Here is a 17,585-nt window from a genome sequence, read left to right as displayed (position 1 = left end):
TTTCTATTTCAATAAAGCTTAAAAAAGGTCTTAAAAATTGTTACAATAAATTTATATTCACAATTTTCTTAGATCAAATTAGTTTCTTTCCAAAATATTTTTTTAGTTTAACACTTACTATAGTATTATCTGATAATAATGGTAATAAATAATGATGATAATAAATGATGATGATGATGATGATGATGGTGATGATGATGATGATGATGATGATGATGATGATGATGATGATGATGATGATGATGATGATGATGATGATGATGATGATGATGATGATGATGATGATGATGATGATGATGATGATGTCTTTTTGCTTTTAATGAATTAATCCTTTGACTTAATTTTAATTTTTAAAAATGCACTGTTTTGAAATCCCTTTTCAAATAAAAGAAATTTGTCAGAGTATATTAGGATCCCTACAAAAATTCTGTTAGTTTTTATTTATTTTTTTTTTTTGATTAAAATTATTTACAGAGAAACCTTCAATGACTGTTGTACAAAATAATGAAAATAGAAAATCCATTAATTCTGAGTGGTATCGACAATTACAGAAAGGTGGCCAAATTCCTGAGACTGGCCTAACATCTTCTTCGACCGGTAAAAATCTTTATGTTTTATCATTTGAAATCCCACGGTTAGCATTTAAAATAAAAATTAAATTAAATTTTTAATATTTTTTTTTTATTAACATCTTTTTATTTTGTTTAGTTTTGACTATTGACAACTCAAAAAGAGGAACAAGACAAGTAATTTTTTTTTTTTAATAAATTTATACAATGAAAAAAAATAAGTTCTTTCTTTTTTGCCAATATTGCACAGGCATTGCACAGGTATTGCCAAAAACTGAAAAAATAAAAAAGGGAGCAACTATTTTGGTCTTTAAATCTCTTTAAATAACTTTAATGTCTTCAAGAGATATAAGAGTACATAATTTGAATAAATAAATAATCAATTGAACAAGTGTAAGTTTAGCATTCATCAAACGCTAAACTTACACTTTAGTATTCTTGTTTTGAATTTTTATTACTTAAAATTATTAATAAAGTAAGTTAAGCCCAAGTAAATTCCCAAGTAAAGTAAGTTAAGTAAGTTAAGCCCAAGTAAATTCCCAAGTAAAGTAGGTTAAGTAAGTTAAGCCTTGTAAACAAGTAAATCTCATAACCCAAACAAACAAACAAAAAATGATGTTGTAAGAGGTTATTCTACATCAGAACATCAGAATTAAGAGGATATTTCATTGAATCGCAGTTTTATTTTAAACTCTTTGAAAAAAAAAATAGCTTAAAATAAATTGCTAATAGAAAACATGCATTAATATATTTTGTATCACAAAAAATAAATAGCTAAGAATAAATTTTTCTTGACAATTAATAGAGACAAAAAATGCAGAAAAAAATGTTTCTAGTGTATAACAAAATTCAGAAATTTAAAGAAAAAAATTTTCAAATCAAAACCAAGTGGTGTTGTGGTGTTGTGATACCATATTCCTGGTAGTGCTGTCCTTTACTTATTTTTTTGTGCAGTGGCCTTGTCAAAATTTTACTATAACTGTTTACAGTTTTGTAAACTGTTTTAAATAATTCTGTAAACTAAAAAGGTTTTTGGCAAAAAAGTGTTAAAGTTTTGATTTAGTAGGCACAATATGTCATGATGTACTTTCTGTCTTTTAACAAAATGGCATCATTTTCTTATTAAATGCAAAATCATAAATATTTTTGAAGCTCTATAATTTATATAATTTTTCTTTTTTATTATTTAGGAAGTGAACTATCTTGAGGACCTCATTAAAAAAGAAGAAATTTCAAAACCTTCAAGTGTTAATATTGAATATAACAATCCTCCAGACTTCTTTGAACTGCGAAAACAAGAACTTAAAAATAAAGAAACAGAACAAGAACGAGAAATGCTACGAGAAATGCGTGAAAAGGAACGTCTTCAAGAAGAAGAAAGACTTCGTAAACAAAAAGAACTAGACAGGTTGCGGGTTCAAGCTGAAGAGAAAAAGCAAAAGGAAAAAGAATTAGAAATTAAGCGTATCGAAGAGGAGCGTAAAAAGTTAGAATATGAAAGAAAATTGGCAGAAGAAAAAAAACGGCTTGCTGAGGAAGAAAGATTGAAATTGCCATATCAGTTTGCACAAGCTAAATATTCATTTAGCCCAGAAGGACCAGGGTATAATAAGTTGATATTTATTTAAGAATGGATTTATTATAAGTTTTTGAAAGCTTAGATAAGAATTATATTATATAAAAGTCTCAGTATGAAATATAATTGTTTTAATTGAATAATTTTTATTCTTATAAATTAGAGAACTCAAATTTAAAAAAACTGAGATCATTCATCTATTGCGCCAAGTTGATGAGAACTGGTTAGAGGGGGAATTAAATGGTCATGTTGGAATATTTCCTGTTTCTTACATTGAGGTTTGTTGCAATCTGTATATGATTGAGATCTATTATGAGAAAAAAAAATTTAATTTTATATATATTATAATATAAAAATACTGTAATATATAAATATTATATATATATATATATATATATATATATATATATATATATATATATATATATATATATATATATATATACATACACATGTATATATATATATATATATTATATATATATATATATACATATACATATATATATATATATATATATATATATATATATATATATATATATATATATATATATATATATATATATATATATATATATATACATACACATGTATATATATATACATATTCTATATATGTATATATATATATATATATATATATATATATACATACATACATACACATGTATATATATATACATATTCTATATATAAATATATATATATATATACACAGTTGTGGACAGGAAAGGTATGCGATTGCACTCCAATATTGACCACGCATGTAATTGTTTTTTCGTTTTTTTTGAAAGCTTGACCACAGCTCTTAAGGTAATTAAAAACACGCTGAAAAAAACTGACAGGAAAAAAACTATAAACATGCTAAACTATAAAAAAAAATTGTTTTAAAAACATTTACATTCATTGTAAAAAATACACTTTTTAACAATATAATATCTTGTAAATATAAATGTAAAATAAATGTCTTTTATAGTGTGCAATCTTTAAAAGCATTTTCTCGCTTTATTACCTTATACTTTATTTAGCGCATTTTCGAAGCATTTTCAAAAAAGCTATGGTTAAGTTGTTGCAAATAAATAAATAGGTAGTCAAGAATAGCATGTGATTGCGCGCGTTTTTCCTGTCTTGACTGTGTGTATGTGTGTGTGTGTATATACATATATATATATATATACATATATACATATATATATATATATATATATATATATATATATATATATATATATATATATATATATATATATATATATCAGCCCTCAAAATTAAGGTCAGCATTCGGCAATGCTGACCTAACTGCCGACCTGAAAGTGTTTGAGGTCGGCAAAAAATTGCTGACCTCATTTCTATGTTTTATGGTAAGATTTTTGTATCAAATAATTTTTGCCAACCTGATACTGACCTCTAAAAGATTGAGGTCGGCAAATTATTGCCGAACTCATTTTTCATTTCAACCATTATATTTCAATCAAATTTCAAACTATTGAACCACAGAAATATATATAAGATGTTTAACTAATTAAAATGTTTTAGAAATAGCCTTGTAACATTTTGTTTCATTTCAATATTTTGTTTCATGTCTGAGGGACAAGACATGAAACAAAACATTGTTTTGTTTCATGTCTTGTCTTCCAGGTGTTTGGTTTAATTCAAATGCAAACAGTTTCTGCATAACTCATACTAACTTTGTTTTTAGCACAGTGTGACTTAATTTAAATCAATGTTTTTTTTTTAGCCTTATGAAACAAAAATCTGGAAGCTTATAAAATATTTTTATATTTGTAGGGCTTGCAGTTTATTTTAGAAATACAATATCTAATGTCACATATTACAGTATTGTATTACATTATAAAGGAAATCCCTGGTCCTCAGCAATTTACACACAGGTTCTAAATTTATCCATTAATGGATCAACAATTATGCTTATAAGGCTCTAAATCAGCCTTATAAGCATAATTAAATAAATAAATGATAAAGCAATAATTAAGTAATGATTTAAATGAAGCTTCTTGAATAAAAATCAAAATGGTGGTAGGTCTTCGCAAATGGCGGTTGCATTTGTTTAACGGTAAAAGTGAAAAAGAAAAAAAAAATAGATATAATTATTAAAGACAAAACCAAATTATAATAACAAGTTAATAATTATTTTATATGCATAAATAATTCTTTAACAATCTTAAAAATCATCTTTAAACAAACCACATAAAAAGTCACACAAAAAGAAAGGAAAGAAGAAAAAAAAAAAGGAAAAAAACACTTCAAATTAAAAAAAAAAAAAAAAAGAACACTTAATAAACTTGAATAAAGAGAAAACAAAAGAACTAAAGTGAAGTAAACCAATAAAGTAAAAATAAAAATTAAAAAGTAAAGAAAAGAAAAAAAGTAGAATTAAGTAAACTAAGAAAAAAGAAAGAAGAAAAAGCAATAGTAGAAGATTGTAGTGAAATTTAAGAAGAATTTAGTTTGTTTATTTTATAATACGCTTTTAATTTAATGTAATTATTCTTATTTTATTTTTTCTAGCTTTGTTTTGTTTATTTTTCATTAATTTTTTATTTTTTTTATTTATTGTTTATTATTATATATACTTATTATTATTATATATACCTATTTTTAATATATATTTATGTTATTCTTCCCTAACTTTATTAATAGTATTTTTTTAATTATTTATTTTAATTGTCAAATAAATATTATTTGTATTTTATTATTTTATTAATTGAATTATATTTATATAATAAATACTATTATTATTTTTAATATTTTTGGTTTTATTATATTGCTGTTCATATTACTGTTTGCTTCCTAATTTTACTTCATTCAATCATTTCATTTTATAAACTGTACTACTTAAATGTCTACTCACTGTAAAAATTGTTTCAAGAAAATTAATACAAACCATCACTACCTTCAATGTAAACATTACCTAAACCTATTTCATAAAAATTGCTGTCGCCTGAATGATATTGAATTTAGGATATTGAAAAACTCTTGGTTCTGTATTTCATGTAGTTCTTTATCTGATAAGGAGTTGCGTCTGCAAACAATACATGATAAAGTAATTCATATTAATGAACTCTCAAACAACAAATCATCTTTTCTAAACACCATAGTGTCTAATCTTTATAATGTACTTAATGACTTCATTTCCCATCAACTTAGTAAACCTCGAAGAAAACCCTATTAATTGTAAATATATGGACATAAAATGTTTCAACTCTGCCAAGTGGTTTGTTGATATATAAAAAAAGGTACATCATTATGCTGATGATACCAATCTTTTATATATCAACAAATCACTTATGACTCTTTGTAAAAAAGTAAATCAAGATCTTCATCGCTTATGTAACTGGTTAAATAGTAATCGTATTTCATTGAATGTCAATAAAACTGAATACATTATTTTTCATTCTCCTTAAAAAACTATTGATAATATTAAAATTAAAATTAATGGAAAAAAACTTTTTTCGTCAAAATATATAAAGTATCTTGGAGTATATCTTGATGAAAACTTGGTATAAACAAATTAGAGAAAGCATACTGTTAGCTCGTGTAAGTTTTTTTAAGATGATGCAGTTCATCATCTTAAAAAAACTTACACGAGCTAACAGTATGCTTTCTCTAATTTGTTACTATGCTCCTATCCAAACTCTTTGAATGATTTATTCTTCTTTATTCTCTTCTCACCTTTGCTATTGTTGTATTGCTTGGGCTCAAAAAAGTAACTTTTTACTTAATGGCTTTTCTAGTTTACAACACGCGTCTATTAGAATAATGACGTTTTCACCAATGAGATCTGATATCCAAAAAAAATTTTCTGAACTAAAAATCCTAAAACTCCATGATCTTGTAAAGTTTTACAATTATCTTTTTGTGTTTGACTTTCTTCAAAATAAACTACTAAACTCTTTTTTAAATTTTTTTATTAAAACAAATAAAATTCACAATCATTACACCAGGAATACAGAAAATAGTAAGCTATACTCTTTTTTTTCAACACAATTAAGTATGGTAAGTTTTCTTTAAAACAACAATTTATTTGATAATGGAACCAGTTTAAAAAAAAATATCCCCTTGTTACAGATTATTTACTGCTTAACAGAATTCAGTTTAAAAATATATTGTTGGACTGTATTTCTTTATAATTTCTCTCTGTATTTAAGTTGCCTTTGATATATAATTTCTTTAACAAACAGTAGTTTGATTTTTGCTTTATTTATTTTTCATCTAAATTATATTTATTATTGCTAGATTTTATGTTATTATATTTATTTATTATCTATGATATGTACATACAATTTATATTGTAGTATAATTATTTTTCATATAATTAATACTTTATTATTATGATTATTATTATTTTGTATTATTACTATAATTATTACATATATCATTATTATTTGTTCAACAATCTTTTCTTTTTTTTCTCTCATTTATATTTTGTATGTTTTTTAGGTGTCACTCCATTGACTAGTTAGTAACTATATGAGTGACACCTAACCAAATTCTATTAATTTACGATGAGCATTTGTAAATTTTTATTGATATAGTTAAAAAAAAAAAAATTAATAAAAAAATAATATTAAATCAGCTACTTTACAATGTTTCCACCCTTAAAAAAAAATTTAAAATTGTTTTTGTGTCTTTAGTCTATGTAATTATCTACTTTGAAAAAGGTGTTGGCTATGTTAACTTTGCCCATATAATGGCCTTCTAGGCCTTGCAACACATAAGGCTAGATATTATATATAAAAACATGTAATCACATATAATTTACACATGATAAGAATAAAATATTATAATTAAGCACATTTGATTAAGGTTTATTTTACTTAAGACTCAAGCAAATTTGTTTTGATTTTTATTGCATATAGCTATAAAATACTATAAGAGAAAAAAACCTTTTGCAGTCTAAAAACAAATAGATTAACAGAAATATCAGAAATAAAAAGTTATGCCCTGTTACTTGCCAAGTAATTTAAAAGTGCAAGTTAACGACTGTTTAGAATAAAAATTTTATTGAATGTTGAGTTTCAAGTAACAAATGATCTCAAAAAACCTATTTATAAAAAGGAGTTTATTTGAAAAGGTTTGAGATATGTTAATTTGATTTACTTGATCATAAGTTTGTTGAAGCAAAAAATGAAGTTTAAGTTTTTGTAAGACTCGTCTTACAAAAAAGATGTTTAAAGTTTAAATTCACCTTACATTTCCGAAAGTACAAGGTTTTTCTTTACGCAGTGGTGTTATTTATCAAGGTTTGTGTTTGTATGTGTATATATGTATGTGTATATATATATATATATATATATATATATATATATATATATATATATATATATATATATATATATATATATTAAATAAAGTGTACAATGTTTAATCATAATTATAATGTATATCAATATTTTTAGTATTTATCACCTGATTCATCAAATGTAAAAGAAGCAAAAAGTCCTTCACAAACAAAAGATACAAAAGACTCTTCATTAGTAAATAGTGTTCAAGTTTCTTCATCAATAAAAGATATCCAAGCCTCTCCACCCATGAAAAATATTGACGATTCAACAGTAGTAAATAGTATAAAAGATTCACCATTAGGTAAAGAGGCAAAAAAACAAACAAAAGAATTAGTCAAAGAGGAATCTTTTATACAGTTATCAACTACAACTAATGTAGAATCAGCTGTTGACAGTGGTGAAGATCTTGTCAGCATTGTATCACGAGAAGGTTTATGTAAAGCAAAATATACTTTTAAACCTGCATCAGGAAATGAACTTCCTTTTAGAAAAGTGAGTTTTTAAGTTTCGTTTTTCATTAAACTTATACATTAAAAAATATTGATAAAGTAATTGAATGGGGTTTTTTAAATAACTTTTTTTAATACATTTTTTTTTTGTTTATAGTAGGGATATACCAGAATTCCGTGCCGGCCGGAATTTATGATTTTTAGTTAATTCCGGTTCCGGCTGGCAATGCAAGAATACCAAAATTTATTTTTACCTTTATTTATATATAAGACATGTGACACAGGCTGTGTAAATTAAATCAAAAAATCATTGTCTTACATAGCTATGAAGAACTATAGGTAAAAAAACTCAAAATTCTAAATGAAAACAAAGTAATTTTATTTGCAATAATCAATTATGTAAGGATTTCTGCAAGTTTAGGAATATTGTGGTGCAAAAAAAGTTTTTTACTTAGATTTGAAATAGTTAAAAAATATGTCTATTATAGTAAATATTTCAATTTCTACCTAAATGAAAGAATAGAAAATAAAGAAATAATTTTAAATATGAATAATATGCAGTGTAACCCTTTTAATATATAAAATTATAAAAACAAACAAAAACAACATATATTTAAGTAAAACAAGAATATTATATATATATATATATATATATATATATATATATATATATATATATATATATATATATATATATATATATATATATATATATATATATATTATAGGTTGTAAATATATGTTATATAACCATACATTATATATACTAAATGTGTAACTTCAATCTGAAAAGTGTAGCCGCTTTTTCCCTAATTAGAAATAGCTTCCAAAACATTAATAATTTGCCCTTTTTACAATGGTAGATTAAATTTTTAAACAAAATAGTGGTTTTACTTTTCGTCCAATAAAATCCTGCTAATTAGACATCTAGTATATATACATATTATTGATTTTTCTTCATCATCACACTGCTGTTTATTACATTTAGGTATTTGGAATTACTTTAATCCACATTTGTTTTTCTTCATTATTTTTAAGAAATGCTGAGAGCTTCAAATTATTAAATTTCTTTTTAGCAGAAATTGTGGTAAAAAATGGCAACCATAGTTAAGTACAATTTTAAATATGCCCCAATCAGATAGCTGTTAGCATTATGACAAGGAGGCTATGACAAACAGCGGCAGCTGTTGCAAATATAGATCACCATGTCTATTTAGCAATTATATTCAACAATATAAACTTGGTTAGCTAAACATATGAACTTGATCAGCCAAATCTATAAACTTGATCTGGGATTTATTGCAATCTCAATGTTTAAATGTCCTAACTTTGTTAAATTTAAAATGTAAAAAAGATTTAAATTTCAATCAAAATTTTTGAAATATTTAAAAGTTTGTAAAACTAAAGTTAAGTAAACAAATGATTATAAAAGTCCATGCTGAATAATTGTTGATGAATGAATGATAGCAATAGATAATAGTATATTTAATGCAGGAGGAAAAAAAAATGTCATTGTTGACAAATTATTGACACAATTTTACCTGCACATTAACAACAAATAAAATTGTTTGAAATTTTTTTTTTGAATAATGTGAGTTCATGAATAAAATAAGTTTCAATTTACTAATTATTGACTTTAAACATTTTTTCTTTCTTTAAAAATATTTTTCAAAGTTACTAATGATGTGCCCATTTGCATTATATTGTTTGAAGAAAACTATTGAATTACAAAAAATTTAACTACCCAGTAAGCACAAGACATGTTTTTAACAAATCTAAAAAACATTAAAATATGTTAAAATGTTTTTGAAATATGTTAATCACGTTACTGGGTAAAATATTTATGAAAAGATTTTAAAAGATTTTTTATGAGAAAAAAATTATGTATATATAAGAAAAAAATTAAATATTTTTTTACAAGGAAGGGTATTATAATGTTTCATGATATATAGGGTGACATGATTACTATAATTCGTCAAGTAGATGAAAACTGGTTTGAAGGAAAATTTGATGATAGTATAGGAATCTTCCCTGTTAACTATGTTGAAGTAAGAGTTTTTAATAATAATTCACTACCACTATTATTCTTTTTAAATGTATTAGTTAAAAAAAATTTTTGTTAAAAAAAATTTCAATTATCGCTGTAATATTTTTATTTTTAATCAATTTTTTTTTAATCATTTTAATGTTTTTACATTTTTTTACTCATCTTGTTACATTAAAACAGGGATAAGTTCCGAATCAGGACCTCTGATTACATATGGAATTCTTCAGAAAAATTTTTTTTACTCTCTAATTCTCTATTATAATTTCTTAGAAATGACTCTTTGACGGGGTACAGAAATTCCAAAAATGAATTTCTGTGCCCTGTCTAGCTCTATGATTTTTCATCTGAGTTAATTTTTTTTATCAATGTGCAATCAGTAATCTACGTCGTTTTAAATATTGTGCAAGCAGTTTGATTTTATCATGCATTTTTTTTTTTTTTTAATTGTTCACTGTCCCAATAATAAACATAAAAAGTTTTTTGTCTTTATTGAAGTATTTTTATTTTTTTTAGGTAATAAAAGAACCTTTGGTGGAAACTGGTATACTTATTTGTTTTTAGTTTAAAAAAAATGGTAAAATACTTAGTTTACAAAGACAGAGCAAGTAAAGCATTTATATCATCTCTTTTACATATTTGGGGTTCAAAATTGTTTTGATTATCACTTTCAGTTTTAGATTCACTAGGGTTTTCATTGTAAAAACTCATTTTCTAAATAATCAAAATAACGAACATTATTTCTTGAATAATAAATTTATTTATAAATTTTAAAGAGTAAATAGCGTTTGTTATTTTAAATAATGATTTTGTATGTTCGCTTTGAACCACGTTTTACAAGCTAGTCCTTTCAGTCCCTGTGACCAGCTATTATGGGTCATAACATTTGTTAGTAAATGTGACCACGCCAAAAACGGCACGTGACCGAAGCTAAGAAAAGTTTTTAATAAGGATTTGATTTTTATTTTAACTGGGGAAGTTATGATAATTTTTTCGATTAACGGGAAATGTGAAACATAAAAAAAATTCCCGGGAAGAACCCTCTACTCTCACTTATAGTCTGTATAATCCTATATAATACTGTAATATTATACAGTATTTTTTTATAGTATAGTATACTGTAGTCTAGCTTAAGTTTTTTTAATTTTTTTAGCTCATCCTATTCTTTATGTGGAAGAAAAACCCAATAAACAGGAAGAACAAAAGTCTGTTAACCAACCAGAGCAAAAACCTGTTAAGCAAGTGGAACAAAAATCTGTTAAGCAAGTGGAACAAACTCCAACAGTAGACAGAAAGTAAGAACCGAAAATTTTTTTTTTATTCTAGATGTATTTTTTTAAAGTGGATTTGTACCTGGGGATAAATTTTTATCTTATAGATTTGAAACATTGAATGAACCTAAATTTTCTAAGAGTTCAGATGGTGCAGTACCCAATACTAAAATGCAATATTCTGAAGGTTTAAAAAAAAATGAAAAAATTGAGAAATCCATACCATACACGAACGGTTTTGTAAATTCAACTATATATACAAATGGTAATCATGAAAATGATATTGACAATTTAATAGGAAAAGGAGAACCGTAAGTTAATGATATATTTTTATATGTGACACAGTTTATGTACAGCATTATTATATATGTATTTATATATGTGACAGAGTTTATAAATTTGTTATAATGTTGCTTTTAACTGTACCTTTTAAAAAAATTTCTTACAGGTATCGTTGTGTATTCTCTTATAAACCCTCTAATGATGATGAAGTAGATCTTGCTGTCGGTGACATAGTTTACGTTCTTGAAAAATGCGATGATGGCTGGTTTATTGGTACATCTGAACGTACTGGTTCATTTGGAATATTTCCTGGTAACTATGTTAAACCTGTGTAGTCTTGACTTGAAAAATTCTAGATGCATGTTTTCGTATGGTAATCAATATTTATCGAATACCATTATAGTCATTTAAGATGAGCTTAAACTAAATAAAAACGACACAGTTATGTGAGTTATTTAGAGAATCAACAGAGATCACGCAGATGCTTTGACAATTGACTAGTTTTAAATCAATTTTTCTTAAAACTATTTCTTTTTTTTTTAATGACATAATTATGTTTGTGTCAAATATGTTTTTGGGAGGATTTTTGAAAGTAATTCGACTGTGTTGTCGTTTTAGTTTTTTTTTTTTTTTAATTAAAAAAAATACTATATATATTGATAAATAATTCGAATATTTTGTACAGTTTTCTATATTATCTGTCTTATGTATTTTCAAAAACATTTAAATATTGTTTTTTATAATGTATTGTTTATTCAATGTTTATAGTTGACGTTCTTATGTTAATTGTCTAGGTTCGGTTCTTTGTGTGGAATTTTTTAGTCATAATGTAAATATATTAATAACTATCTGTGTACATTTTTTTCTAAAACATTCTTTAAATATAATGCTTTTTTTTTTTTAGGGGGTGGGGTTCTTTTAATATTCGTTTGCATATATTTAAATTGAGACAATTTTTGAAGTGCTGTTTATAATGTATTTTAAAACAAGGAAATCATAAGAATTTAGGAAATTCTCGTAATTACTAGAATAAAGCAATACATTTACTATTACACTATATATATTTATTTTAAATAAATTAAAAAAGATAAATTGCAGGTCAAAAAAGAAATTTGACAAGAATTTAGTTTTTGTGAATTGAAATTGCAATTTTCACATTTAGTTGAAAAATTTATGTTTATTGGTTAATTCGTTCCTATAAACATTCTGTCCTAAATAATGCTTAAATCCACAATTACCCTAAATATATATGTATGTACTTAGGTCGTTAGGAAAGTTCGTAAACTCCCCTATAAAAAAAAATGGCGAATTATTGTAATTCCAGCTTGGTTTAGACAATTTGTGACGGTTTGAGTCACATGGAGTCGAGCGTTATCATGGAGAAATTTGAAATTTTGAGCGCCTGTTTTAAGTTTTTGCTTATTTATTTCGCATATAAGAGGTTTCAAACAATTTTTAATATAATATTCGCTAATAATGGTGTCTCCTTTTTTAACATATCCTAAATGAACAACACCTGTTGTTTTGAAGAAGATGTAAAAAATGTTTTTCGGCTGAAACCTGTCACATCTTACTAAATCTGACTCATCTCCAGTAATAATATCACAGTCTCCTTGGGCCGTTTCTGAAAAGGGCTAAATTTTCCTTACATACCTCAACTCTATTCTTGCGATTTTGATCGGTTAACTCGTGGGGTATTCAACGTGATGTTAATTTTCTTTTTTTAAGTGCGTTATGAATGATTTCGTTGATTGTAAAACGATTATTCGATGTCAGAGCTTCAATTATATCATGTGTTGCCTGCGGATTTTCTTCAGTAATGGCTCACACACATTCAATATTCTCAGTTGTATACGTGGTTTGAGAGTGCCCTGAGCGAGGATGATCTTTAAGACTCTCTCTAACATCTTTAAATAAAGTAGCCCACTTGGCAACTGAATATAATTTGGAGCTTGGTCACCATGAACTAAAACCAATTCATCGATAATGGCTTGTGCTGAAACTCCAAGTAGAGCACGGGTTTTAATATGACCAGCCAGACAGTGTCGATCACACAATATTGCTGGAAAAAATAAATACAACTCGGCTATGGACATGTTGTAAAATGCTCCTTTTTATTGTAGCAGGGACGAACCTTTCTGTCGTCAATACTCTCAAAACTATTCAACAAGTGCTTATCAGAGTCTTGTTTTCCAGCCTGCTGGAAAGCGGCATCTGTTATCCCTATTTTCAAAATTATGGAGAGCGATCTGATTCGTCTAATTACCGTCCCATTAGTATTCTTCCTATCATAAGCAAGATTTTTGAGTCTTTAATTAACAAACACTTAATTTCTCATCTTGAATCTAATAACTTACTTTCTGACCATCAATATGGATTTCGATCTTCTCGTTCTACAGCTGATTTGCTAACAGTAATAACCGATAGGTTTTATCGTGCATTAAATAAAGGTGGAGAGGTTAAGGCCATTGCTCATGACGTTTCAAAAGCTTTCAATAAGGTTTGGCATGCTGGTCTTCTCTATAAGCTTTCTTCTTATGGTGTATCTGAAAACATCTTTAAGATTATTGAATCCTTCCTTTCCAAAGTGGTCATCGATGGACAGCACTCTTCTTCTTAATCTGTAACTTCAGGGATTCCTCAAGGTTCAATCCTTGGCCCTATACTCTTTTTAATTTACATTAACAATCTTCCAGATATTCTCACATCTAAGGTGGCATTGTTTGCTGATGATACTACCATTTATTCTTGTCGTGATAAGAAACCAACACTCCCTGATTGCTTGGAGGGGGCATTTGAGCTCAAAAAAGATCTCACTTCTGCTACAGCATGGGGTTCACAGTGGCTTGTAAACTTCAATACAGATAAAACTCAATTTTTTTCAGTCAATCGTTATCACAATAAGTTAGATCTTCCTATATTTATTAACGATGATGTACTTGCTAAGTCATCTACCCTTCATCTTCTAGGATTAATTCTTACTTCCGATCTTTCTTGGAAACCATAATATGGTTTCCAAGAAAGATCGGAAGTAAGAATTAATCCTAGAAGATGAAGATATATTATATCAAATCAGTTGCAACTGATTTGATATATTATATCAAATCAGTTGCAAAGTTAGCATCTGCTAAGGTTGCATCTCTTTATCGAGCTCGACACTTTCTTACTTCGGATTCTATTCTCTATCACTATAAATCTCAAATCCGGCCTTGTATGGAATGCTGTTGTCATATCTGGGGCGGATCTTCTAATGATGCCCTTTCTCTTTTAGACAACGTGCAAAAACACATTGTAAACATAGTTGTACCTGCTCTTGCAGCCAACCTCCAACCATTATCACATCGTCGTAATGTTGCTTCTCTTTCTCTTTTCTACAAATACTATAATGGGCACTGCTCTTCTAAAATTGATTCTCGTGTTACTCGTCATTTAATTAAGTCTCATCCTTTTTCTGTGACTGTTCCTACAGTATCGGACAAAAAATGGTGGAAAAACTCAAAGTTAGAACAAAAGTTGATCAAAAACTAAAAAAAACTAGTAAAACAATTGAACATATTATTTTTTATGTAGTTTATTATGTTGTTAACAAAACTTAAAACTTTTGAATTATACTAAAAATCACTAAAAAAGTTTTATAACACATTTTCTCTAACAAACTACATTTTTCTTCAGACAAAACAAGGTGGACATTCAAGAGATCGACTGAAAATTCAAAAAATTTCAAAAATTAACTTATTACTTTTCAAAAAACTTCAAAAAATTAACTTAATATTTGGTAGGACCTCCTTTACTTTTAATTACTGCTTTCATTCTTCGAGGGATACACTCAGTTCATAAGTCAACAATTCTCATATCAATCTCTCGCCAGGCCTTCTCGATTTGTTCGAATAATTCCTCAGTGGTCTTCGCATTTGCACGCTCAATCTTATTGTCAATTTTTTCCCAGAAATTTTCTATGGGATTCAAGTCAGGGCTTTGTGCCATTCAGCATCTCCCATTCAGCATGTGGTAACATAACATCTTCCATTATATCTTAGTAAACAAAGCGGTCCATAATTTTATTAATTTTGTGAATAGGACCAGTTCCTTGTGCTGAGAAACATCCCCAAACCATTGCAGACGTTCCATGTTTAACACTCTTTTTGGTATATTTAGTATTGACTCTGGTGTTCTTTGGCCTCCAAACTCACTTTTTGCCATCGCTTCCAAAAAGATTGTATTTAGATTATTCACTTAAAAGTATGTTTTTCCACTGGTCTACAGTCCAATTTTGGTGTGCTTTGGCAAACGCAAGTCTTAGCTTTCTATTTTTAAAAGAAGTTAGTGGTTTCTTGGCAGGCAATCGAAAAAACAATTTTGCTTCTTTAGCTCTTCGTCGCACAGTGCGATTAGAGATTTGTAGTTCAAGTTTTTCGGTTAATTTTATAGATGACAAAAATCTTTTTTAAGCTCTTTAACAATTATTTGATCTAGTCTTTGTGATGTTTTTCTTGGACGTCCGTCCAGATGGTTTGTTTATAGCAGTCACGAGATCCAAATGATTTGACAGTTTTGCTTACAGTCGATTTAGCTATATTATATTTTCTACAAATTTCAGCTTGACGTTTTCCGCTTTTAAAATCTTTAATAATATTTTCATTTTCCTAATTTTTCGTAAGCCATTTTAAGTTGCAATTTACGCCATATATTACGAGTAAAATCTATTTTTAGTTTAATTGAAAAAATAATTGGTCAGACGTTCCAAAATCTATTTTGTAATTTTAGAGTAATGTTATTGATAAAAGTGAAAACAAAGGAATACGCTAAATTGAATAAAGACAATGAAATCTTATAAAAAAAGCTTCGTTTTGATTTGTCCACCTTGTTTTGTTCAAGGAAAAATGAAGTTTGTTGAGAAAAATGTGTTATAAATTTTTTTTGTGATTCTTAGTATGATTCAAACGTTTTAAATTTTGTTAAGAACATAATAAACTATTTAAAAGTTAATATGTACAATTGTTTTACTAGTTCTTTTTAGTTTTTGATCAACTTTTGTTCTAAACTTGAGTTTGTCCACCATGTTTTGTCCGATACTGTAAGTGGTCCAAAAATGCTTATTCGTCTAGTTTTTTTCCTCGAACATCATTTCTTTGGAATTCGCTTCCTTCATCTTGCTTTCCTGATTCATATAATTTGCAATCCTCTAAATCATCTGTCAATCGTTATCTTGCTCTACAATCTCCATCTTTTCTCTTCCAGTAACTTCCAACTCCAATTAGTGGTTGTTTGCAGCCTTGTTGGAAGCAAAGTTGTTTAAAAAAAAGCAAAGTTGTTTATTTCTTTTAAAAACAGACCACATATCTAAGAAGATATGCGATTCTCGTTGAAGATTCTCGTTGAAGATTCTCGTTGGTAACTCCGTTATACTCAGAAAGCTTTGATCCGCTTTTTTTTTTCTTTTTTTTATTTTCGTTTTTGATGATATTGCCATGGTTAAATAATAATGTTTGCCAATCTTTGTGCAACCCAAGTCAAAAATTTTTATAGTATTATATCGAATTTTGGAACAAAGACAAAGCTTTGATAACTTTTTAACTTATGTGTTTTAATTTAGTTTGCTTCAAATATGATATTTTTTTGTTCCAACTTCTTATAGGATCTTATAGGACTTGTTTGACTAGAAAAGTGTTGTTTTACTTAAATAACATTTTTTGATATGCTCGCATAAAAATTATGTTTGGATGCATCGCAGTATCTTCATTTTATTAGGACTATCTTGGAACTTTTTTTTTTGCTGAGATCAAAGTTTCAAGACGTCTCGAGACTCGTATTTAACTGTTTTAGTCTTGGTATTGAAAACCTGAAGTATTGGTTATGGTCTTAAAAACCTGAAGTATTGGTTTTTGTCTTGTACTTTCTCGATCTATACTTTTTTTTAAAACAAAGGAAATTAATAACAAGAAAAAAATAAATTTGTAAAAATAAAAAATAAGTTTAAGAAAATGGAAGACCGGTAAAGAAAATGGAAGACCGGTAAAGAAAATGGAAGACCGGTAAAGGAGGAACCTGAAAGGAGACCGCTTAAAGGAAAGCAAAAATTGGAATGAGA

The 17,585-nt window shown here is 26.7% G+C and overlaps 1 protein-coding gene across 5 annotated transcripts in view; it reads left to right on the top strand.

Moving 5' to 3' along the window:
- The window catches only part of LOC100199935 (sorbin and SH3 domain-containing protein 1 homolog), a 56,523-nt gene extending 44,139 nt beyond the window's left edge, over positions 1–12,384 (top strand). For 4 of the 5 annotated variants that reach the window (XM_065795357.1, XM_065795356.1, XM_065795359.1 and 1 more), the window contains 10 exons: positions 475–597; positions 709–746; positions 1,760–2,172; positions 2,309–2,423; positions 7,566–7,943; positions 9,853–9,948; positions 10,461–10,488; positions 11,098–11,239; positions 11,323–11,526; positions 11,664–12,384. In XM_065795357.1, coding sequence (XP_065651429.1) covers positions 475–597; positions 709–746; positions 1,760–2,172; positions 2,309–2,423; positions 7,566–7,943; positions 9,853–9,948; positions 10,461–10,488; positions 11,098–11,239; positions 11,323–11,526; positions 11,664–11,832 — 1,706 coding nt within the window. In that variant the 3' untranslated portion in view covers positions 11,833–12,384. The remainder of the gene's footprint in view (positions 1–474; positions 598–708; positions 747–1,759; positions 2,173–2,308; positions 2,424–7,565; positions 7,944–9,852; positions 9,949–10,460; positions 10,489–11,097; positions 11,240–11,322; positions 11,527–11,663) is intronic. The other variant, XM_065795358.1, reaches the window with a different exon arrangement.
- Positions 12,385–17,585: the final 5,201 nt, after the last annotated feature.

This window comes from Hydra vulgaris, chromosome 04 (assembly GCF_038396675.1).
Source record: "Hydra vulgaris chromosome 04, alternate assembly HydraT2T_AEP".
NCBI lineage: Eukaryota > Metazoa > Cnidaria > Hydrozoa > Anthoathecata > Hydridae > Hydra > Hydra vulgaris.
The sequence above is the reverse complement of the archived record's forward strand: the minus strand, read 5'-3'. Positions and strand labels throughout refer to the sequence as shown.